At 33.7% G+C, this 24,363-nt stretch overlaps 3 protein-coding genes across 4 annotated transcripts; all 3 read left to right on the top strand.

Moving 5' to 3' along the window:
* The first annotated feature begins 7,701 nt into the window (after positions 1-7,701).
* Positions 7,702-11,461, top strand: LOC105784105 (uncharacterized). Of its 2 annotated transcripts, XM_052626085.1 has the most exons (8): positions 7,702-7,929; positions 8,382-8,417; positions 8,522-8,659; positions 9,349-9,435; positions 10,207-10,254; positions 10,338-10,414; positions 10,659-10,834; positions 11,164-11,461. In XM_052626085.1, exons 1-7 carry the CDS (start codon positions 7,855-7,857, stop codon positions 10,804-10,806), a joined length of 609 nt encoding a protein of 202 aa, XP_052482045.1. In that variant the 5' UTR covers positions 7,702-7,854; the 3' UTR covers positions 10,807-10,834; positions 11,164-11,461. The 2 variants fall into 2 exon arrangements, with proteins under 2 accessions (XP_052482045.1, XP_012465353.1); XM_012609899.2 differs by lacking the exon at positions 11,164-11,461 and having other exon boundaries at positions 7,703-7,929; positions 10,659-11,124.
* Positions 11,462-14,095: 2,634 nt separating this feature from the next.
* On the top strand, positions 14,096-15,548 carry LOC105785034 (transcription factor TCP15). The gene has a single exon (XM_012610964.2). The coding sequence runs from the start codon at positions 14,362-14,364 to the stop codon at positions 15,457-15,459; it is 1,098 nt and encodes a 365-aa protein (XP_012466418.1). The 5' UTR covers positions 14,096-14,361; the 3' UTR covers positions 15,460-15,548.
* Positions 15,549-19,711: 4,163 nt separating this feature from the next.
* Positions 19,712-22,813, top strand: LOC105783915 (transcription factor TCP15). Its single transcript, XM_012609626.2, has 2 exons — positions 19,712-21,076; positions 22,596-22,813. Exon 1 carries the CDS (start codon positions 19,967-19,969, stop codon positions 21,023-21,025), a length of 1,059 nt encoding a protein of 352 aa, XP_012465080.1. The 5' UTR covers positions 19,712-19,966; the 3' UTR covers positions 21,026-21,076; positions 22,596-22,813.
* The last annotated feature ends 1,550 nt before the right edge of the window (positions 22,814-24,363 follow it).

The following is a 24,363-nucleotide window of genomic DNA, read 5'->3' as shown; positions in this document are numbered from 1 at the left end:
AAAAGTTGTTTAACATAATTCTAAGTTTCATATTCAACCATAAAACATCAAAATAAACACATTTCACTTATGGGTATTTTTCCAAATATGAACCCTAGGTTAAATTATTGCTAGAATAAGCTAAATCAAGTTACTAGGGCTTAAAAAACGTAAAGAACATTAAAAACGGGGCTTGGAATCACTTACTATGGAGCTTGGAAGCTTGAAAACCCTAACTATGGCTTCCCCCTACTAATTTCGGCCAAATGAAGAAGATGACCACAATTTGCCATCTTTTTCCCTTTAAATTCATTTTAATTACCAAATTACCAAAATGCCCTAACTTAAAAATTTTCTATTTCACTTATCTCATGTCCATTTTTGTCCATAACTTAACCAATGGTCTAATTACCATATAAATACCTCCAATTTAAAATTTCATAACAATTGGACACCTCTAACATGTAGAACTCAACTTTTGCACTTTTTACAATTTAGTCCTTTTGACTAAATTGAGTGCCCAAACGTCAAAATTTTTAAACGAAATTTTCACGAAATCATTCTGTGAAATTGTAGGCCATAAAAATATCGTAAAAATAAAATTTTCCTCATCGATTTTTGGTCCTAAAACTACTGTTCATACTTGGCCCAAAATCGGGATGTTACTTGTAACCTATAAGAAAAAAATATCAAACTAAAATACAAAATCTATTTTTTGGTCACTCTATTTTTTTGTCAATTTAATCACTCTAATTAAGATAACTGCTCGAATTTGTCAATGCCGTTATGTTAATCTATTAATGTATTGCTGACGTGACATTTTTCTTTGGCTTTTGACTAAAGCTAGGGACCTTTTTCTAATTAGTCCAATATATATATATTTGATTTGTTTGTAACATGAAAATTTTAATGGTGTATCATCAACATTGGAATCTTTTTAAGGAAGAGGGAATCCTATGACAACAATGACGAATCATGACCATAATCCCACCTTTTTTTATGAGCACACTTGTCAACATAACACCATTGACCACCCTACCGCCAACGACTACCACGATCATAACCGGAGGAAAATAAACATCAGTTTATTTTAGAATTCAGTCTTGTTATAGTATTATCAATCATGTTAGTCATGATTCATGAATAAATGGTATGTTAGACTTAGAGTTGAGTGTCAAATATATGTGGTAATGTAACACATTTTCTGATTACATGCAATTTGGAACTGACAATGTTAGAATTAAGTAACCCGAATCCTTATTTAAATAAAATACAATGGTAAAATAAAACAAAAGTAAATCCTATAGAATTATACTTCTTTTATTTTATTTTAGAATAAGGTTTTTAAACCTTATTGAACTCTATCTATTTGATATTGATTAGAATAAGGTGTTTCAATTTTACTACACTCCTATTAGAATATTGTTTTACAAGCCTATAAATAAACATAGTCTACTCCTCTTGTCATTATTTGAATTCGACATAGTGAATTATCTTCTCCTTTACTCATAGTTTTTTTTCTAGAAAGGGTTTCCACATAAAATCTGTGTGTTCTTTATTTTTCTCTCTTTTTTTTTGCGATAAATTGTCATTACCGACGTTCTATTTTTTTACAAATTAGTATCTGAGCTTCTGAGTTGTTCATCTCAATCACGGTAATGGCGTATTTGAAGTATGAAATTCTGCTGTTGGATCGCAAAACCAGATTCACGTTGTGGCAGAGACAGTTCTTACACAAATGAACTTAGAAGAAGCCCTGCTAGGGGTAGATAAGATACCTTCAACATTGAAGGAGGAAGAGAAGAAGCGCAAGGATCGAAAGTCGTTAACACAGTTACATCTGCATTTGTCTAACAAAATTTTGCAGGATGTGATGAATGAGAAAACCGTCATTGGATTATGGAATAGGTCGGAACAAATATGTATGTCGAAAACTCTAACTAGCAAGTTGCATATAAAGCAGCATTTTTATGCTCATTTTTTGGAGGAATGTGTGTCTGTGCACTAACACCTAACAATGTTTAAAGAAATTTCTCAAACTTGGAAGCCATGGAGGTTCAGTACGATAAAGAAGATCTAGGGTTGATTCTACTTTGTTCGTTGCCCCCGTCTTATTCAACCTTTAGAGATACAATTTTATATAGCTGTGAGTCTCTCACAGTTGATGAGGTTTATGATCCTTTAACCTCGTATGATAAGATGAAGCATCTTGCGGTTAAAATTGACTCTCAGGGAGAGGGTCTCATTGTTCGTGGGAGACAAGATTGGAATGTTGATGATGATCATGGAAAGACACATGAACGGAATCCTCGCGGTAAATCTAATGGTAGATCGAAATCTTCAAATAGAGGTAAAACTTGTAACTTCTGCAAGAAGAAAGGGTACATTAAATATGAGTGTTATAAGCTACAGAACAAGATCAAAAGGGAGGCTGCAAATCAAAATAGAAAACAACCAGAAAATTCTGGTAAAGCTAAGGTTATAGAAGACTACAGCAATGGTGAACTTCTAGTCGCTTCTGTCAACTATTCTAAAGTGAGCGAGGAGTGGATCCTTGATTCGGGTTGCACCTTCCACATGAGTCCCAATCGAGATTAGTTTACAACTTACGAAATAATGTCTAAAGGTGTTGTTTTGATGGGGAATAATACTTCATGTAGAATTGCAGGTGTTGGAATAATTAAAATTAAGATGTTTGATGAAGTGGTCAGAACACTTAGTGACGTACGACATGTTCCAGAATTGAAGAGACATTTAATTTCGTTGAATACTCTTGATTCAAAAGGGTACAAATACATAATTGAAAGTGGGGTTTTGAAGATTTCTAAAGGTTCTCTCGTTGTGATGAAAGGACAGAGAAAGACTGCCAAGTTATATGTTTTGCAAGGTTCTACTATTACTGGTGATGCAGCTGTCGCATCCTCTTCATTGTCAGATAATAATATTACTAAATTTTGACATATGTGCCTAAGGCATATGAGTGAGAATGGCATGGCAGAATTGAGCAAAAGAGGACTTCTTGATGGGTAAAGAATTTGCAAACTGAAGTTCTGTGAGCACTGCATTTTTGGGAAGAAAAAGAGAGTTCGATTCACCAAAAGAATCCATAACACGAAGGGAACGTTGGAGTATATCAATTCTGATCTGTGGGGGCCATCCAGAGTCCCTTCGAGAGGTGGAGCTAATTATATGCTAACTTTTATTGATGATTTTTCTAGAAAAGTGTGGGCATTCTTCCTGAAGCAGAAAAGCGATGTGTTTTTTGCATTTAAGTCTTGAAAAATTATGATTGAAAAATAGGCAGGAAAACAAATAAAATACCTCCGCATAGACAATGGCTTAGAGTTCTATTCCTATGAGTTTAATAAAATGTGTAAGTTAGAAGGGATCGTGAGACATTTGACAGTTCGTCATACTCCACAGCAAAACGACGTTGCAGAACGAATGGACAGAATAATCATGGAGAAGGTTCGATGTATGTTGTCAAATTCCAACTTACCAAAGTCATTTTGGGCTGAAGCAGCCTCTACTGCATGTTTTTTGATCAACCGATCTCCATCCGTTGCCATTGAGAAAAAGACTCCACAAGAGGTATGGTCTGGTAATCCTACTGACTATTCTGATTTAAAGATCTTTGGGTGTCCTACGTATGCTCATGTTGATAATGGAAAATTGGAATCGAGATCCATTAAATGTGTTTTTCTTGGTTTTCAAGCTAGTGTAAAAGGGTATAAGTTATGATGTCTTGAAAATAGAAAAATTGTGATTAGCAGAGATGTTGTTTTTGATGAAACTTCTATGCTACCTAACTTATCTCTTAAAGGATCTTCCAATAAAGAAAATTAAAAGCAAGTGAAGCATCAGATTAATCCAAAATCTACAATAGAGTCGACTCCTCAAACAGTACAAAAATTTAGAATAGATTTGCTTCTTCACCACAATACTCTATTGCCAAAAACAGAACTAGAAGAGAAATTAAACCTCCAAAGAAATATGCCGAGGCTGATCTAGTTACTTATGCTTTAAATGTGGTTGAAGATATAGATGCAATCCAAGAGCCATCTAATTATTCTAGGGCGGTTAGTTGTGAAGACTTAGAAAAGTGGACGTTTGCTATGCAAGAGAAGATGGAATCACTCTACAAAAACAAAACATGGGATCTTGTGAAACTTCCTAAAGGTAAAAAGGTTGTTCGTTGTAAATGAGTGTTTAAAAAGAAAGAGGGGACTCCAAGAGTTGAAGAACCTAGATATAAAACAAGACTTGTTGCAAAGGGTTACAGTCAAATTCTAGGAGTGGACTTTACAGATGTGTTCTCCCTAGTTGTGAAGCATAGTTCGATTCGAGCTTTGCTTGGTATTGTGGCCATACATGATTTGGAGCTTGAGCAGTTAGATATAAAAACTGCATTTTTGCATGGAGAACTTGAGGAGGTTATTTACATGTAACAATCAAAGGGTTTTACAGTCTCATAAAAAGAGGACTATGTTTGCTTGCTGAAAAAGTCCCTTTACGGTTTGAAACAGTCACAAAGACAATGGTACAAGAGGTTTTATTCCTTTATGACTTATTATGATTTGAAAAGAACTAGCTTTGACAGTTGTGTTTACTTTAAGAAAAATAGTGATGGTTCTTTTGTGTATCTACTCCTTTATGTTGATGACATGTTGATAGCAGTGGAAGATAAAGAATAGATAAGAAAGGACAAAGCCCAACTAAGTGAAGAATTTGAGATGAAAGATTTGGGACCAGCAAAGAAGATACTTGGTATGGAGATTTTTAGATATAGAAAAGTAAGTAAATTTTACCTAAGTCAGAAGTGGTACACTGAGAAAGTTCTTTGCAGATTCAATATGCAGAATGCTAAGCCTGTTAGTACTCCTTTAGCAGCCCATTTCAGACTTTCATCGGCTTTGTCTCCACAATCAGATGATGCGATTGAGTACATGTCACATGTTCCATACTTTAGTGCAGTGGGATCTCTCATATACACTATGGTTTGTTCACGTCCAAATTTATCATATGTAGTCAGTGCAGTTAGCAGATACATGGAAAATCCTGGTAAAGAACATTGGAAAGCAGTTTAGTGGATTTTAAGATACTTACGAGGTACTACTGATGTTTGCTTATAGTTTGGAAGAACCAGAGATAGAGTCATTGGGTATGTTGATGCTGATTTTGATGGATACCTTGATAGAAGAAGATCTCTCACAGGTTATGTTTTTATAATTGGAGGTTGTGCAATCAGTTGGAAAGCCACTTTGCAAACTACAGTTGCTTTGTCTACCACTGAAGCTGAGTACATGGCGATTACTGAGGCTTGTAAAAAAGCTATTTGGTTGAAGGGACTCTTTAGTGAACTCAATGAAGACCTTCAAATCAATACAATATTTTGTGACAGTCAGAGTGCCATCTTCCTCACAAAAAATCAAATGTTTCATGAGAGAACAAAATACATTGATGTTCGGTATCATTTTGTTCGTGATATTATTGCTCGTGGTGATATTGTTGTGAGCAAAATTAGTACTTATGAAAATCTTGCAGATATGATGACTAAGTCACTTCCTATAACCAAGTTTGAGCATTGCTCAAACTTGGTTGGTGTTCATTGTTAAAGTTAAACCGTTAAGGGGTTTTATGGAAGAGGTGGAGAACTTGTTCGTTGAGAGTTTGCGATGAAGAACTTGTTCATTAAGAATTTGTGTCAATGTGGAGATTGTTAGAATTAGGTGACCTGAATCCTTATTTAAATAAAATAGAATGGGGAAATAAAATAAAAGTAAATCCCTATAGAATTATACTTCTTTTATTTTATTTTAGAATAAGATTTTTTAAACCTTATTAAACTCCATCTATTTGATATTGATTAGAATAAGGTGTTTCAATCTTACTACACTCCTATTAGAAAATAGCTTTACAAGCCTATAAATAAACATAGTCTACTCCTCTTGTAATTATTCGAATTTGACATAGTGGATTTATCTTCTCCTCTGTCCGTGGTTTTTTCCCCGAAAGGGTTTCCACGTAAAATCTGTGTGTTCTTTATTTTTCTCTCTCTTTTTTCTTTGTGATAAATTGTCATTACCGACGTTCTATTTTTTACAAACAGGAACTGAATAAGTTATTTCAGGGAATTTCCAGAAAACATTTTCTTCATCAAAGGTATGTTGTGTCTGATCTGCTAAAACATTTATTTGGTTTCATTCATTTGATATGTCACAATCTTATTTCACTTATACTTCAATGCTTCATTCAGTCAAATGGTAAATTCAATGGAACTAGGGATGCGGTTCAAGAAGAAAATTCAAAGTAATTTTCGTTGTTCTCTGCAATTTACTCACATTAGCTTTAATTTCTCAGTACATTTCTGTCATTACTATGCAGCCATTGCTCACCTGGGGTTAAACTGTAGGGTTCGACTTCAACGAGTTCTCAAAACTAGGAAGAAAGTACTTTCTAAAGAACAAACAATGGCTCATGCTCGTGCTTTGGTTGCCGATTATGATTTATGAACCTGATAATATCGAACATCTCATATCATTCGCGGATGCTTTCGGTGCTTCACAATTAAGGTAAACCAATGATTTCCATCAGTTAGGACTGCATTTCTATAGATATAATGGAAGTTTACTTGTGTACTGGTTCGAAAATTGCAACATTACTTGAGGCCATGGAAGCTTTATCATGATGCAGTTCTATGCATTTTTTTGTGACATAACTTTTATTTGTTCTGATTTTTCTTTTATTGGAAAGGGTAGAGTCATGGTAATGGGTTTGTCGTCCTCGTCGAATTCCCTCTTCTTAAAAAGAATTTAAATATTGATGATACCACCACTAAAATCTTCATGTTGCAAATAAAAAATTATTTGAACTAATTATAGAGAGATTCCTAATTTTAGTAAAAAATTAATAAATTTCATATCAATAATCAATTATTAGATTAATGAAGTTTTTAATAGAAATAACTAGAGGTGCTCATGGGCAAGGCGGCCCGAAGGCCCGCCCGAAATATGGGAGGGTTTGGGTAAAAATATAGGCCCGAAATATGGGCTTGGACAAAAAAATGAGGCCCGTTTAGAAAGCGGGCAGACCTCGGCACCACTTTTTAGCCCGGCCTGGCCCGCCCGATATAATAAATATATTTATTTTTAAATTTTAAAATATTTTTACATACTTTTTAATTTTTTAATTTTAAAATATTTTTAAAATACTTTTTTAATTTTAAAATATTTTTAAAATACTTTTTTTTTAATTTTTTTAATTTAAAAATAATTTTAAAATATTTTAAAATATTTTTAAAATTTTTAAAATTTTAAAATAAAATGGGCGGGCAGGCCGGGCTTATGATTTTTTCGGGCGGGCTGGGCAAAATCTTAGGCCCATATTTCGGGCCGGGCCCGGCCTAGGACCAGGCTCAAAATTTTTTATGAACCCGGCCCGAACCCGGCCCATGAACACCTCTAGAAATAACCAATTATAATAATTATTTTAATTAAAATGAATAAAATAAAAATAACACGAGTAGCTTACGGTTTTTCTCTTATCCTAACGGGCTTGCATGGTTAACGAATTTATCATCAAGTACGACGTCGTTTTCCCTTCCGGGGGCTTACTAAGCAAAATCACTCTTTTACCCTTATTATTTAGCTTAAATTCCAAGACAGAGATGGCGTAATTCAAACGCTCTCCTAAACAGTCCTTTATATTAAAAGCACCATACAGAAAAAAAACCCGCGTCTTCTACAAAATTCTTCAAAAAAAAAAAAAAAAACCCGGACACTTTTTCGTCTTCGCGTCGTCTCTTAGTAAAAATCTGTTCTTCGCCATTTCTTTTTTCTTTTTTGATTTTCCGTTCAGTGGACATTTTCAGTAAAAATGTCTGCAGATTTATTATCTGAAAGGCCTTTGTTCGGTGGAGCAATCTCAACTACTTTTCCTCTTAGATTTCAGGTTACTTTATTTATTTTTTCTTCAATTTCATGCTCTATAGTAGGTTCAATTCTGATTTTAGTCCTTCCACCATGTTGAATTTAATTTTTCAATTTTAATTTGGTATTATTTTGTCTTTTATAACGTTTGATGACACTTTTAGTGATTTCTGTAAAAGTAATGGCATATAATTTTTTTTTTATCACAGTATCGGAGTAACGTGAAAATATTAAACCATGTTCAAATTCAACGAATGTAAGTCAAATGCACTTAAGGTTGTTTTGAGAAGAATTTCATGCGATCAATTTAACGGCAGCAAATAAATAAGTGTTTTCAGTTTGGAGAAGATCAAATCATGCCCAATTAAAGTAGAAGATTAAATCTTAAATTTCAGCATGGTAGAGAGATTATAACTAGATAATTACAATAATTATATAACTAAACTCTGTTTTTAACATTGTTCATTATTGTAGGATGTCAGTAACATCAGGCAAGTTCCCGATCATCAGGTTAGTATATCGTTCTCTGTTTTCCTTTTTGGTACTCTTTATTTTTAATTTGTTTATTTATCTGATAGTCTTTCTTTTCGTGTGTGTGTGTGTTGAAATTAAAGGAGGTTTTTGTGGACCCTGCACGTGATGAGAGCTTAGTATTTGAGTTACTAGATTACAAGCATGACGTTGGAGATGAAGGGAGTGCTGTCTGGTTTATTCAAGATCTTGCCATTGAACAAGATGGTGAAGGATTCACGGTAGCCTTTTATGTTCTCTTATGTCATTTTCTCGATTCTATAGTAGTTAGGAAAGTGTAATTTAAAGCAATTTTGATTTTACAGATATAGGCTTATCATTTGAGAATTTTACATCGTTCCATTACCCAATATAGGATTTGTTGGTTTATGGCATTAGAATGTAGCTAACAGTACTGCCCTCAAACTTTTATAGGATATCTGGTCTAAATATAGTGGTCTAAATAGTTTTCTTTTCCCTTGTACTACATTTTTAATTCTTGGTTCTTTATTTTAAATTTATTTTCTTTTGGATTATGGAGTATACTCCACAAAAGAGAATGATTGGTTTTTGGCCGATAACCTCTTGGCCTAGGATAAAGATTCTTGTGTTCTATGGATCAAAAGCTTTGTTCAATCCTTCACACATCTCTGCCCCTACCCCCAATTCAAAAAATGATTGGTTTTGCCTGTATGGCTAATTGGCTATATCATTGTTAATGAAATAAGAACTATAAGCTCTACTTGTTCTTTGACAATTAGGATACTGTGTTTTATGCATTGGTCTGGTTGTCTTTCATGTTTCCTTAGGTCCAATTGATGTTAAAGACATTCGGTACATTGTTTCTGCACATTCTTTTATTTGCTTGGCAACTGTTTGAGACTTGATATGGTTGTAGGCCTAACATTTTCTTTCTTGCTATATGTTTCAGCTGCTTGAGCGGTCAACAGTGGTTGAGGCTCCTGGGTTGTGTTACAACAACATTCCAGCCATTGTTACAACTGCAGTTGGCCAAATGGTACAAGTCATTTTAGCAGACATTTGCTTAGAGTTCCATTGTTACTAGTTTCAACTTTCATTTTTCTGCTGTCCACAAATATCTGCCTTGCCAAACTTTATTCTCTTCCTCGAGTCTCGATATTTCTTACTCTTAACATTCTATCATCTTAATTTACATGCTTGGCACAGTAACCTTTAAATTCTACCAGACTATGTCAGATTGGATACTCTCTATGAGCTGTTCATTGACTTAAATGATAATGTGTTCATTCATTGTGTGTGCTATTATGTATATGCATGTGCGGGTGTAAAAGCTAAAATTTAGGTTGATTGCCTCTAGCATATTTTTATGTTAATACAGAGGGGATGCATAATGTTTCGATTATTGACTGACTGAAATTGTAAGATTAGATGATATTAGCAAGGTAAAAAAAACTGTTGGTAATGGTCTGAACTCTGAACTTGTGTTGGGAAGTTCTGAAACAATTAGTCTTAAATTTTGGGTGCATGTCCTTTATCTTCAATGTCATGAACTTTTTGCTATGATTGATCCGCCCCAATACCAGATGCAATTTCTCCTGGTTAGAGCAAAGCAAAAGGTATTGCTTTATTGTTGTTAGTCTGTATTGCCAAGACTGTCAAATGGTTCATTGTAGACTGTCTGGGACAGTAATATGTGTCTTGATGCCTGGTTACTATAACACCAGTTAGATTGGTGGTTGGATATTAGTTCTTGACTTTCATTGCTTCCCATCTGTCTCTCATATCTTTTAATCCCTTCTATGCATAGGCTGTTTCTAAGGGACGGCAAGGAAGAGAAGCTCAGAATATTATCAAGGTAGCATTTCTTGTGTTTTCAGCTTTCGCAGTTTTTATTCAGTTCTAAATTGAAAAATGGTTTCTTGATGAATATCCCTGAAGGTCTATCTTGCAAACATACGTCTTAAGGAAGTAGGAACAGATGTTCTGATCACTGCATATGAGCCCATCGTGATAAAGTAAGTGTTAACGCTTCACCGCTGTTTTTTCTGTATAGGAATATCATAACATCTCATTTTGTTGTTCTTTTATCATTTAAGACATTAATATAGCAAACATGATATTAAAAACCTGTTTCAGTAACTGTTTCTTTTTTAACTTGTTGGGAAGTAATGTGACCAAAAGTTCTGATTGCCCCATCGACTTTGGAATTACACAGTCATTTATGTATGACACTTTTGCTACCATCTATTATGATTGCAGTCCATTGAGTGAAAGCGCTAGTGCAGTTGGTGCAGGATTAGCTATTCCTGCGACGCAATCTGGATTCATGCCGATGGTTGAAATCTTTAAACTAGCTGTTACAAACTTCAAAGTAAATGACTGGGGCCTTTTTAGCCCTAGTGTTTGAGATGCGCTAAAAGGCTGCTACTTGGCAGGTAAAGAAGTAACCTCTTTTTTGTCCTGAAACAATGTTGATGTTTTATATGCCTCGGCAGTTTTTATATTTATGTTGGGGTCCCTGAACCCTTTGTGATCACGTTTTAGAAATTGTAGAACATTTATTCATGTGTATCATGTAATAGCTTGTAATTTCAACAGTGCTTTCAGAAAGACTTTTGATGGTAAAAGCACTTTGTTTAGTATTGCTTTTGCTGTAAAAAGAGTGCTTTTAGTCAAAAGTAATACTACACACACCACAATGTAATAATGTAATTTTTTTTGTTGATCTTTGGGCTGTGGTGTTCATTCGATGGTGATTTTGAAGGATCCCGAATAAAGCATTTCGTCCAAAACCCAGAAGGATTCATTTACAGAAAGAGAGGTTTAATACTGTGAAACAGACCTCATATTTAGGCAGGTCGGATCAATGTGTCATGGTACGTTAATTTGAGTTCTAGATTTTTTTGGGTTATTTTAGATTGGTTTAATATAACATTTGGTACCTAAACTCAATTATTTTTCCTAATTTGGTACATAGACTTTTTTGTTTCAATTTGGTACGTGAATTTGATACTTTTTTCTTAATTTGGTATCCAAATTTGATACTTATTTTTAGTTGGGTACTTGAACTTTTCTCGAGTCCAATTTTAGTATCTGAACTCGACACTTTTTCCTAATTTGGTACCTAATCTTTTGCTTTGGTTTGATTTGGTATTTGAACTTGTCGAAAGTTATGCAAATTACTTCATTATACTAACAATGTTATATTTTTAGGTAACAAAAATAATTAATGTATGATTGATATGTTGTAGATGGAATGATTTTTTTGTATTTTAAATGTTCAGTCACTTCTACTTTAATTTATTTATTAATGGTTTTTTATTTTGGTTTTAAAACTCTTATTTTCTTAGTCAATATTAATTCATTAACCATAGCTTAATGCAAAAAAAAAAAAATTAACACATTTTCTCTAATATTGATGATATTTTTGTGGAATTGAGGGTTTTGTAAAGATCGGACTATGTTTTAAGCATGTGGTCTTTCTTGAATCGTTCTTGACATTAGTAGTCAATAATTTCAGCCTTAATGTAATTATTCTTGTCATTAAATTTCATGTCCGGTCACATGTTGGTCATATATTAGTTGTTTTTGTTCTCTCATTAAAAAAAAATTAACACCGTTAGGAAAAAGTTGTGAAGCTTATGTATCAAATTGGATAAAAAAGAATTTTCAAGTATTAAATTAGGTCAAAAAAATTTAAATATCAAATTAGGAACGTGTAAAATTTAGATTTAAATTAGTTTTGAACTTGTGTATGGAGTCATCTAGAGTTCAAATGATTCGTTTTACCTCCATCCTTCTTGAGAACTTTCCAACTAATTATTACTTCTGTATATATGACTTATTATTCCCTAAGTCACTGGCGGCCAACCATATTTATTTAGAGCTCTATAATTTGTCTTTTTCTCTAAGACAATGTTGTTTGGAATTTACCCCCAAAATAGTTCTTCAAGGATAAGAAAAATAATAGTAGTACCTTGACGTATATAGTGTAAAGTTTGGAAAATATTAAAGCCCTTTTCCCCAAATCATTCCATGGTCAATCATGTGACAATCACCTAGTTTGAAATTTAGAGGTTAGGTGGTCCCATTAAGTATTTATTAATGCATTGGGGTGGCTTAAAATATAAATGTCCGGTTAAATTTTTTATTAAATTTATTGGCATGCTTTAATGGATTTAATAGGATTTTAATGAAGTTAATAATTTAATTTATATTTTTAAGATTAAATTTTTTTAGTTTGAAATAAAAAGGAATATAAGAAATTAAAACAGATTTTAATACATATTGATATATGGGAGAAATGGCTTTTTGGGTTGTGTGTTTGTCTTCATTGGATTTTGATAAATTAATAGTAAGAAGTATAATTAAATTTTGGTTATTTAACTAGAATGCGTAGCCTAAAGCCTAAGGCTAAGGCTGTAGCCCACAAATCCATTCATTCATTTTCAGTAAGCATAACGGAAATCCCAAAAGCAGAGAGCGGTGGCTAAAAAGTCATGCATGATATGATGTGACCCAACTTCTTCTCTCTTTTCTCCATTGTCACAGTGTTGTTGACATCAGCCCTAAGATTTTGGAGGGAGGAAGAAGAAGAGGAGGCGGTGCGGCCACCTTGACGCTTCCACGTGGCGTGGATGACGTCATCCCTTAAAGAAGATTCCAACTGTCGAGAGAGTGATGTGGCAGTGTCAGCCCACCCACCAACTTTGCCAGTGTGACTGGAGAAGGACTTTTCATTCTGTGAGCTGGATTGTGGGTCACCAAAGAATTTATAATACTTCAGATCGACTTATCCCTTTAAACTTCAATGCTTAAAACATTAAATCCTAGTTTAGACCAAAACAGAAATCTCTACTCTAATTTTCGTCTCAACTCCATCTAACCTGTTTTCCACCCAACCAACATTTAAGATCATAATAGAACTATGTACTAGAGGTTTTTATTTAATCGGGTTAGGTACAAACATGGTTAATTATTCAAGTTTGATTCGTTTTAAATCATGAACTTCAAATTTTATCTAAATTAATCTATAATTGTAATTAATTTCCATTTAAGCCTGTTTATTTTTAAAAAGTAATTAGTTTTATTTAATATTTACAGTTAACCATAAATTTGCCTAAAATAAAATTTGAATATGAGATATGAAATTTCAAGACTTGGACTTCGTTATTCAGCCAATGTTTCATTAATATCACTTTAAATCCTCCATAAAATTAATGGAATTATTTACCGGTAAATTAGATTGCAAAACTTTTATTTAAACATTAACACCAAAGCCAGAAGACAATGATTACGAGACTGGAATGAGAACCACTTTATTATGTCATATATATCTAAATAAATTGCTTTTTCTTTTGTATGGAGAGAGAGAGAGATTGAGTTTTTAGAGTTAAGGGGATGGGGCCTCAGCCTTAGGCCACCACTGTCTTTTATGAATTGAATGGTAAAGAGCACCACACGTGGAGTCTGAATCAAGGGATTGTCCAACCCCAATTATCTGATCTCTCTCCCTCTCTCTCTATAAATAAATAAAAGCTTAGGGTTATTGTATTTTATTTTATTTTCATAATGAAAATCATACAAATTATATAATGGAATATAGAAAAGAGAAAATTACAAAGAGGTCCTCAATGAAACGAATTATTTCCCATCCGAAAAAAGTCACTGCTTTTCTTTCATACCCCACTCTCATAATTCTCACTCATTGTAATTGTTGCTTAAAGCTTGCCCTCTTCCCCTTATCCCCTCTCTCTCTTTGGTCTGTGCAGAGATATGAAAACCAACTCAGCAGCTTCAATCTTCCCCATCTAAAGGGAATTCCAAGCTACACAACACAACATCATATAGCAAAAACGAAAGAGACCCACTAGGCCATCAAAGTCACTGAATTGAGGGTCACCTTCAGATCATGTACTAGGAGAGCCAAACCACCAAAAAGATATAATCCACTCTCTCATACATGATCATGGATGAAAATGGGATCCGCAGGCCGAACTTCCCTCTTCAGCTCCTAGAAAAGAAGGAACAACCTCGTTCCGACCCTGCCGACGTCGACACCAGCTCCAAACCAACCTTGGAACCTCCCTCCAAGAAACCTCCACCTAAGAGGACTTCGACCAAGGACCGGCACACCAAAGTGGAAGGCCGAGGCCGTCGCATCCGCATGCCGGCTACGTGTGCTGCTAGGGTTTTCCAGCTAACAAGGGAGCTTGGTCACAAATCAGATGGTGAAACCATTGAGTGGTTGCTCCAACAAGCTGAGCCTGCGGTTTTTGCTGCCACGGGGACAGGTACTATCCCTGCAAATTTCACGTCCCTTAATATTTCACTAAGAAGTTCAGGTTCTAGCATGTCGGCTTCACACTTAAGGAACACTTATTTCAATCCAAATTTTACCACACAACAATTGAGGACGAGGAGTGAATGGGATCAAAGGAATGTCCTTGACGATTCATCTCAACAACAACAACAGCAACGAAGGGTTTTATTTCCTGGTGTTGCTTTATCATCTGAAGATTCATTGACCTTTCCTGGTACTAGTAGCACTACTTTGAACGCTTTCTTGCAAGCAAAGCAAGAGATTCGGGACGCCGAGGCCGCGGATACTAGTATAGGGAAGAGGAGGAGGCCGGAGCAGCAAGAATCGCCACAAAATCAGGTGGGAAGTTACTTGATACAATCTAATACGGGTTCGATTCCGACAAGTCATAATCCGATCCCGGCGACATTTTGGATCGGCAACCAAGTCATCAGTGGGAGTGGCACTGGGGATCCCATGTGGACATTTCCTTCAACAAATAACACTAATATGTATAGGGGTACTATGTCTAGTGGGGTGCATTTTATGAATTTAGCCGCTCCAATGGCTCTCCTCCCTGCCCAACAATTTGGTTCCGGAATCGGTGCCGGTGGCAGCTCAGTTACAGACACTCATTTAAGTATGCTGGCGTCACTAAACGCTTATAGACCAGTTCCGGGTATTGGTGTTTCCGAGCCTCCGGCCGGAGGATCACATCAACACCACGGTGGAGAAAATAGGCATGATTCAACTAGCTAGTGTTCAACAAGTGTATGGCTTTCATGCTTTATTCTTTTTATTGGTTTTTCTTAAAATAAAAAAGACTAAAATACATTTAGATAATATAATTTATTTTAATTATGGATGAACATTTTTATTGATACCAATTCAATTATAAACTTAAATAATAATATAAATTAATGATATATATAAATTCAATCCGACTCAGTTGGCATTTTATTAGCCAACAGCAGCACCTAGTAGGTCTTAAAGTTGTTTTCTAAATCAAAATTTTTGTTGTACAAAATATTCTACTCAATTAGGCCTAACATTTATTTGCATTTGAATTTTCTTCTCTATATATTTGCTTGACTTGGCCATTGCATTTTTGTACACAAAATTTTTAGAGTCAATTTCGAAGGCGTTTCAAAAGGGTTTTTTTGTTTTTAAAAAGAAATATATATGAACAAAAGAAAAAAGAGTATAAGGTAGAGAAGTCATAGGAAAAAGTCTTAAAAGAGAAAATGACCCACTCCTCTTCTTTCATACAGCCATGGATGATGGTGGAATTTTCTTTATTGGCTTTAGCCAGCCTTTTTCTTCCCAAACAGTTAATCTGTCAATTTTTTAAATCAAATTTTTTATTAATTAAGATAAAGTAACTTTTAGTTGTTGGATTGGAAGTTTTTTCCTATCTTGCTCCTTTTCAATTTTTTTAGTCTATATTAGTATTAAAATTTTGCAGTTTTTTTAATTTGGTACTGGCATTTGGATTTAGCTAAGGTATGATGATGTGCCACTTTGAGATTAAGCGATGGTTTGGTACAATCCCAGAGTGTTATATCATCGTACTTAACGGAATCCAAGTTCATGGGCCAAGTTAGGAAAAGTTACCAAATTCTAGGACTATTGTGGAGTGTGTACAAAAGAAGTTCAAGGACCAAATTGAAAAAAAATTGCAACATTTTTAGTCCACATTAGTCTTGAAACTTTGTACCTTTCTCAATTTGGTCCATGCACTTAGATTTTGTTAAGACATGATGACGTAACACTTTGAGATTATACCATATTATCACTTGATTTTTTTAAAAAAAGAAATAAAAATGTTATAATATTTAATATTTTATTTAGATTTAATATAAGTTTTTAAATTTTCAAATGATGATTTGATATAAATATCATAGTGTCACATCATCATGCTGGTGGATGAAATTGAAAAAAAAAAACCAAAATCCAAAACAATTATGGATGAAAGAAATGAAAGTTGATATAATTGGGAGGAAGCCAAGCTGCGATTCCTTCTAATTTTATTACTATGCTTCTAAGACTTTCTCACTGCTATTTGAATATAAAATTTCAAATACATTACAAATTATACAAAAATTTATAATCACATTTAATAATTATATTCATTTGTCATTCCACTATTCAAACACAGCAAAAATATTATTACTATTATTATAATATCTACACCCTTAAAATAGGAGGATAATGCGCTTGAGCGTACTTGAACCCGCATCCTCCCGCACTCATAACAATATCAATACCAATTGAATTAAAACTTAATAAAATAAAATATAAAATTTCAAAAAAATTCTGAAATATTCTCATTTATGAACAGATGTTAAAAGGGTAACATCTTATCCGATTGTTGTTAATGATATTCAAAGAAAGAGAGCGGCCAGCTTGACCCAGAAAGGGAAGAAATTAAGGGGGTGATTTACAACTAACATTCCGGTTAAATAATTAGACACAAAAATGGAGGGTAAGCCATCAGCATCACCGGCAAAAGATGGCAAGCCACGTGATCTCTTCCCCAATGGGGGACTATTTTCCACTCATATATTTATAAACTTTGTTTGGAATTTAGGCAAAATTTGATTTAAGAGAAATTTAAAAAAAAAAAAAAACAAATTCTTTTACATAATTAAATTTAATAAATTTAAGCGGAAGAGGAACACCCACATAGGATTTCTTCTATTACCCAAATAAAAATAAAAAAACACTTTGTATTGAAATGAAGATGATTGCATGTTTTTGTACATCACTGCTGTGGTCCAAATCCCATTATTATTGGTCCAAGAGTTAATGCTAAAATTGCTTAGATCAAATGCAAAATAGTAATAATATCAATAATTTGATGAATGAAAAGATAAAACGATGTGAGATATACTGCATATGAGACCCTTTATTTATTTTTACAATCGGCTTGCCAGAAAATATTAATTTTAAATTATTTTAAAAAGGTAATATTGAATAGAATTTATACAACTTCCCTTGTCCATGCGTACACCCTCAACTCTTATTATTACTTACATAAAATATAACATTTGTAAAGTTTCAGATAAAAAAGTATTAATTCTTCTATGTGGTGTTCATCAGGACAACTTTAACATTATTGGTTTCATATCAAGAATCATTGTGCTGTATGATTTTCTTTTAACAAGGCTTCAACTCAAGAGTGATTAGGATAAAATTAAAAATTTTGGAAGATAAAGCTAAAGAATTATTCATTTAACATAAAAGCTAAAAATAATTAAAATTTAAGAGGACTAAAAAAGAATTAAACCATATATCCAAAGAGGCAAATGCCACTGTCTGCGTACACACCATTGTTTTGTTACATGCATGTTAAGGTGTAGGGAACTTGAAATGACAATGTACTGGGGTTTTTTTCCCTTCAAAATCACGAAGATTTAGTAAAACAAAAAAGAAATGAAAAAGTTAAAACAAGAAAGGTGACATATTAAGGAAGGGTCATAATCAAGAGGAAGAAGGGTGATTAGTGGAGATTTAGAGGGAAAAAATGATTAGAGAAGATGGAATTATGAGATAGTTAGGTATGTTGGTTGTTGAAATAGATTTTGGAAGTCGCTATATTTTAGGCAATGTGCTTGTTTTTGTTCCCTTTTAAGCTACACTTCGGCCTGTTAGGCACATGGGTTAGACGTGCTATGCCTTCTCTCTCATTCCTCTTTGCTGGTGGGTCTTTCTTATGTGTACTATATGTATACATATACACATATGGTATAATTCAAGTTGTTTTATTCATGCTTACGGATGAATTATAAAAATATTAGTCGTATAAAAATTTACATATAAGTATGTAAAATTAGTTAAGTTTTACACTAGTATGAGTAAATATATTGATTGCTCGAAAAAAAGAAGAAGGGATTTTAGATATTAAGACTAGAACTCTCTTTTTATGCCAAATTAAAGTGTAATGATTAAATTTAAAGTTTGAACATACTAGAGGGACCAAAACGATAATTTATTGAATAAAAGTTTTAGGTTAATTTTTTAACCAGATTTTCTTTTTAGTTAGAGTGTGCTTAGACACCACAAAATAATTGGATAAAACTATAATTACTAAACTAGTAATTGCATCCTCTTATAATTACAAAGAATTCTAATTCTAATTCTTTAGACGTATTTGATTGACAATGCGTAATTACATTATATTTATCTATGTTATCCGAATGATTTTTCGTTCTTTTTACTATTATGTCCCAACAAAATTTGGCATAAAAGAAAAGTTTATATTCTTTCACCTTATCTAACACCACATTCCTCATGCACAACGTTCAATTGGTCGGAAGATTTAGACTATTGATCTTATGAAATGTTCCCCTGCTCCTACAAAACTTGAAAATAAATAGAGATGAAAGCCTTTAATGGAAAATGGAATAAAAGGCATATTTTGGGTATATAAGCTTTTTAAACAATACTTTCAAGGACCACACACACACATATATAATATTGCAGACTGTATGGCTCACATGTTCAAAGATGGAGACCTGAAAAGTGTTGGGTATTGACTCAGAAATCTACTGAAAGATTTTTCATCACGTATCCTTCACTCTCATCCCCAATAAACGGATTTTCTTCTTGGAAGAGTTTTTAAGAAAAACCATTAACAAGTAAAGGAATTATTTAGAGGTAAACTTTAGTTTTAAAATTAAGGCAATGATTACAAGAATGGAATGGGGACCACTTTATTATATCTAAATAATTTGCCTTTCCCTTTTGTATAATTTAACGATGGAGAGGGAGTGATTGAGGTTTTTTGAGTAAGGGGACGCGGGGCCCACCACTGTCTTTATGGATTGAATGATAAAAGAGCACCGCACGTGGAGTTTGAATCAAGGGACTATCCAACCACAATAATATGATTTTATTTTATTTCACAAGAAATATAGAAAAGAGAAAATTACAAAGAGGTCCTCAATGAAACGAATTATTTCCCATCCGAAAAAAGTCACTGCTTTTCTTTCATAGCCCACCCTCATAATTCTCACTCATTGTACTTGTTGCTTAAAGCTTGCCCTCTTCCCCTTATCCCCTCTCTCTCTTTGGTCTGTGCAGAGATATGAAAACCAACTCAGCAGCTTCAATCTTCCCCATCTAAAGGGAATTCCAAGCTACACAACACAACATCATATAGCAAAAATGAAAGAGACCCACTAGGCCATCAAAGTCACTGAATTGAGGGTCACCTTCAGATCATGTACTAGGACCAAAAAGATATAATCCCACTCTCTCATACATGATCATGGATGAAAATGGGATCCGCAGGCCGAACTTCCCTCTTCAGCTCCTAGAAAAGAAGGAACAACCTCGTTCCGACCCTGCCGACGTCGACACCAGCTCCAAACCAACCTTGGAACCTCCCTCCAAGAAACCTCCACCTAAGAGGACTTCGACCAAGGACCGGCACACCAAAGTGGAAGGCCGAGGCCGTCGCATCCGCATGCCGGCTACGTGTGCTGCTAGGGTTTTCCAGCTAACAAGGGAGCTTGGTCACAAATCAGATGGTGAAACCATTGAGTGGTTGCTCCAACAAGCTGAGCCTGCGGTTTTTGCTGCCACGGGGACAGGTACTATCCCTGCAAATTTCACGTCCCTTAATATTTCACTAAGAAGTTCAGGTTCTAGCATGTCGGCTTCATACTTGAGGAACACATATTTCAATCCAAATTTTACCACACAAAAATTGAGGACGGGGAGTGAATGGGATCAAAGGAATGTCCTTGACGATTCATCTCAACAACAACAACAGCAACGAAGGGTTTTATTTCCTGGTGTTGCTTTATCATCTGAAGATTCATTGACCTTTCCTGGTACTAGTAGCACTACTTTGAACGCGTTCTTGCAAGCTAAGCAAGAGATTCGGGACGCCGAGTCCGCGGATACTAGTATAGGGAAGAGGAGGAGGCCGGAGCAGCAAGAATCGCCACAAAATCAGGTGGGAAGTTACTTGATACAATCTAATACGGGTTCGATTCCGACGAGTCATAATCCGATCCCGGCGACATTTTGGATTGGCAACCAAGTTATCAGTGGGAGTGGCACTGGGGATCCCATGTGGACATTTCCTTCAACAAATAACACTAATATGTATAGGGGTACTATGTCTAGTGGGGTGCATTTTATGAATTTAGCCGCTCCAATGGCTCTCCTCCCTGCCCAACAATTCGGTTCCGGAATCAGTGCCGGCGGTGGCTCAGTTACCGACACTCATTTAAGCATGCTGGCGTCACTAAACGCTTATAGACCAGTCCCGGGTATTGGTGTTTCCGAGCCCCCGGCCGGTGGATCACATTAACACCACGGTGGAGAAAATAGGCATGATTCAACTAGCTAGTGTTCAACAAGTGTATGGCTTTCATCATGCTTTATTCTTTTTTCTTTCACTTACAATTTCAGTAGTACATATATGTGCAATGCAATTGAGTGTGAGTAATTTAAATAGGGTTTGATATGAAAGAATTAATATTATATTTTGGCACTAATTAAGCATCTTTGGGGGCGTGACTAAACAGTTTTAATCATATCAATGTTAATAATTGAAACATTTTCAACATTACCTAACAAAGTTAAATCTTTAGGCTCAAGGGTAAACGAGACTAGATTTCATTAGCTTAGGTTTAACAAACTCATCATTCATTCATCATAATTCATGCTCTAATTCTGAATTCCATCTTTCTACTTTATAAGAAGTTGATAAGTTAATCCTTTTATTTTAATTGATTAGAATTTGATCCTTATCATTTATTACAACTGTGAAGTTAGCCTAGTCTTTAATACACAGACGAATTTCAACCATTGATTTACATTAATTTGGTCCTTAGATTAATAATATTTAATATTATTACTCAGTTGGACTAACTTTTTTCATAAAATAAGAGGACTAGATTATGATAAATTAAAGTAGAGTAGAGGGATAAAATTCATAATTAGACCATTATTGTAATTAGTATTTCTCTCTTCTCTCTCTTAATAACATGATAAGGCTTCCTTAGACGAAAATCCTTCACTAAAGTGGTGGAGTTTTAGTGCATTAACAATCGGACTTAATTGGTGTGGATTTTCCCTAAATGGGCATAATTTGAGAGTGCTGCCAAGGGGGGCACATATATGTGGTGCTTGTATTTGGTGGCATTAACATTTCAGGGATGGAGGGTTAAGTAGGAGGTAGTGTCTCAGGTGGAGATGTGAGCCCCCATTTGGTGACTAAAAGCAGTAAGCAATCAGTAACCATAAAAAAGGATCATTCCTCCTCTTCTTCATATAAGGAAAGCTTGGTGGTGATAATATAGAGACTCAGTGTTTGGTTTTATTATTTAATGTCCCTACCAGTACCACTCTCACCTGTCACCACCTTCATCAACAAGCTGTGAGTCAACTCTTTTTTCTTTTCTTCTCTCTTTTAAACCCTTTTGACTGCAACCGAAGAACTGGGTAGTCATCATCTTCTTCTTCGTCTTGTTAACATTGCTACAAGTTACATATTACACTGGTGATTTTCCTCTAGGTTTTCTAAATTGGGAAACCTTTTTTTTTTTTTTTTCATTTGGGCAGAATACATATGAAGATTTCCATTCTCAAAGCACTACTAATAGTCAAATAATAAACATTTTGGACCTAGTAATATTATATTATATATTGTAGATAACTGTAGCCTAACCCTTAAAACAAATCTACTCTCAACTAGCTGAGTGGCTTGTCTTGTCCAATAGGCTCAACTCATTTTGAATATTTTTTTATTCCACTCAATCTGAAATAAAATTAAAATTTTAAAATATTATATTTAAATTAAATTATAAAAATATAAAAATTTATTTTTAAGCAATAAAAGAAGGCATCTCTGAACTCTGAATATGAAATTTTTTTAGAACTGATGTGCTTGGAAAACGAAAGACAATGTTTGGAATGTGAGGAGAATTAGGGCATGTGCAACTGTGCGAAGGTATCCCTCAAAACCTTAACTACTTTTTTCGATTGGTCTACATCATGGGTTTGGCTTGGCTTTCTTGTTCTTTCTCACCCTTTCACCCACTTGTGTTTGTTGGTCAAATTTTACTTGAATAAATTTTGGGATTTTCTATTTAAACATTTTAGTTTAATTGTCCATATTGTTAGTGTCTTTTTGTCAAAATGCATCGTGGTATAATATCTTTATTGCAAATTCAGTATGTAATAAACAAAATTTGAACCAAAATGTGTCGATGATTTAACTATAATTTAAAAAGAAAAAGAAATAGTATCTACTTCCCACACTTCCTAAGTAATTACAACATATTATATTAATTTTATCCATTTTTAAAATATATTGATTGATGTAAAGGTAGGGAAATAACTCATATTGGTGAGGGAGGTGAGAAAAGTCTTTGAAATTTTATCTATTCAGCGCTAACTAATTAGTGTATCTTCCAACCCTGTAAAGATTTTGAATATTGAAGGTAACTTTCCTCATATTGAACTGTGTCATCCATTGACGAATTTGTTGACTCTAATAAAAAATACTTTGAAGATTTTTTTAATATATATATATATATATATATCTAAATACAAACGATGTGGTGGTGATTTGGGAAATGCTATGGTCAACTGGTAGACAGGAATGAAGGGCCAAAGAAAAAGACCCTCATAGGTAGGTAATTTACTTTCTTCAATCTTGTCCACTGAAATCAATGTCACATTTACTATTTTACACCAAACCCATTAATTTCCAAACTTGGGTTTTATGATTAATATTTTTTCTTTTTCAACTCCTTCAGCATACTTTTCAATATGATACTGTTGAACTATTTACAAGAAAATGGTTTAGAATTTAAATTTTATCATATACGATGTTTTATCTATAATTCTCGTATAATTCACATTAGATTTATTTAAAAGTTGGATTATTTAGATAAATTTAAAGTTTCATCCGGTATTTAAGAAAAAATATTAAATTCAAAAATAAGTTCGAACAAAAATCTATTTAAGACCTATACTTAGCTTACACTCTAACATTTAAGGCTTAATCTAAACTTCATCTATTTTCTAACTTTTTAATATATGAGTAATTTATTTTATTTTATAAATTATATAATTTATATCACATAAAAGTTAAAAATATATTGAGTTTAGAAATAACATAATTTTAAAAAATAAAATGAAAGAGCATAAAATATGATTGACTTAGCCATCAACAAATATGAGTCTCTAATGAAATTTAAAGCTTATATTTTGTATTGGGCTGAATTAAAACAATCATAAATGATAGTAGAAATTCCATCACATGCGTATGAGTGTGGAATTACGTATTTAAAATATAGAGTGTGTTTGAAAATAACATACAATAAATAATGAAACGTATAGTTTGAAACTAATTAATAATAACACATGAAGTATATATGATATTCAAATGAAAAAAAATAGATCAAATTCTAAGTAAAACAAAATTTAAATACATCAAATTAAAAATACTAAATAAGTATAATTGTTTATCATAGTGTTATCATCAATCTTGAGTCATCACCAATTGTTTATCATAAATACATTAGATTAAAAATACTAAATAAGTATACAAATTCGATTTTTTTAATATTTTATTTAAAAAAGAGTATGTATTAACAAAAGAAAAATGTAGAGAAAGTTGTAGGAGCAAGATAAAGG

The sequence above is a fragment of the Gossypium raimondii genome, chromosome 13, assembly GCF_025698545.1.
Source record: "Gossypium raimondii isolate GPD5lz chromosome 13, ASM2569854v1, whole genome shotgun sequence".
Classification (NCBI taxonomy): Eukaryota; Viridiplantae; Streptophyta; class Magnoliopsida; order Malvales; family Malvaceae; genus Gossypium; species Gossypium raimondii.
The sequence above is the reverse complement of the archived record's forward strand: the minus strand, read 5'-3'. Positions and strand labels throughout refer to the sequence as shown.

Coding starts and splice junctions, on each gene's coding strand:
- LOC105784105 (XM_052626085.1), top strand. CDS start 7,855: ATGTCTGCAGATTTATTATCTGAAAGGCCTTTGTTCGGTGGAGCAATC. Junction 8,660..9,348: donor AAGATGGTGAAGGATTCACG/GTAGCCTTTTAT, acceptor TATATGTTTCAG/CTGCTTGAGCGGTCAACAGT. Junction 10,255..10,337: donor AAGCTCAGAATATTATCAAG/GTAGCATTTCTT, acceptor ATATCCCTGAAG/GTCTATCTTGCAAACATACG.
- LOC105785034 (XM_012610964.2), top strand. CDS start 14,362: ATGATCATGGATGAAAATGGGATCCGCAGGCCGAACTTCCCTCTTCAG.
- LOC105783915 (XM_012609626.2), top strand. CDS start 19,967: ATGATCATGGATGAAAATGGGATCCGCAGGCCGAACTTCCCTCTTCAG.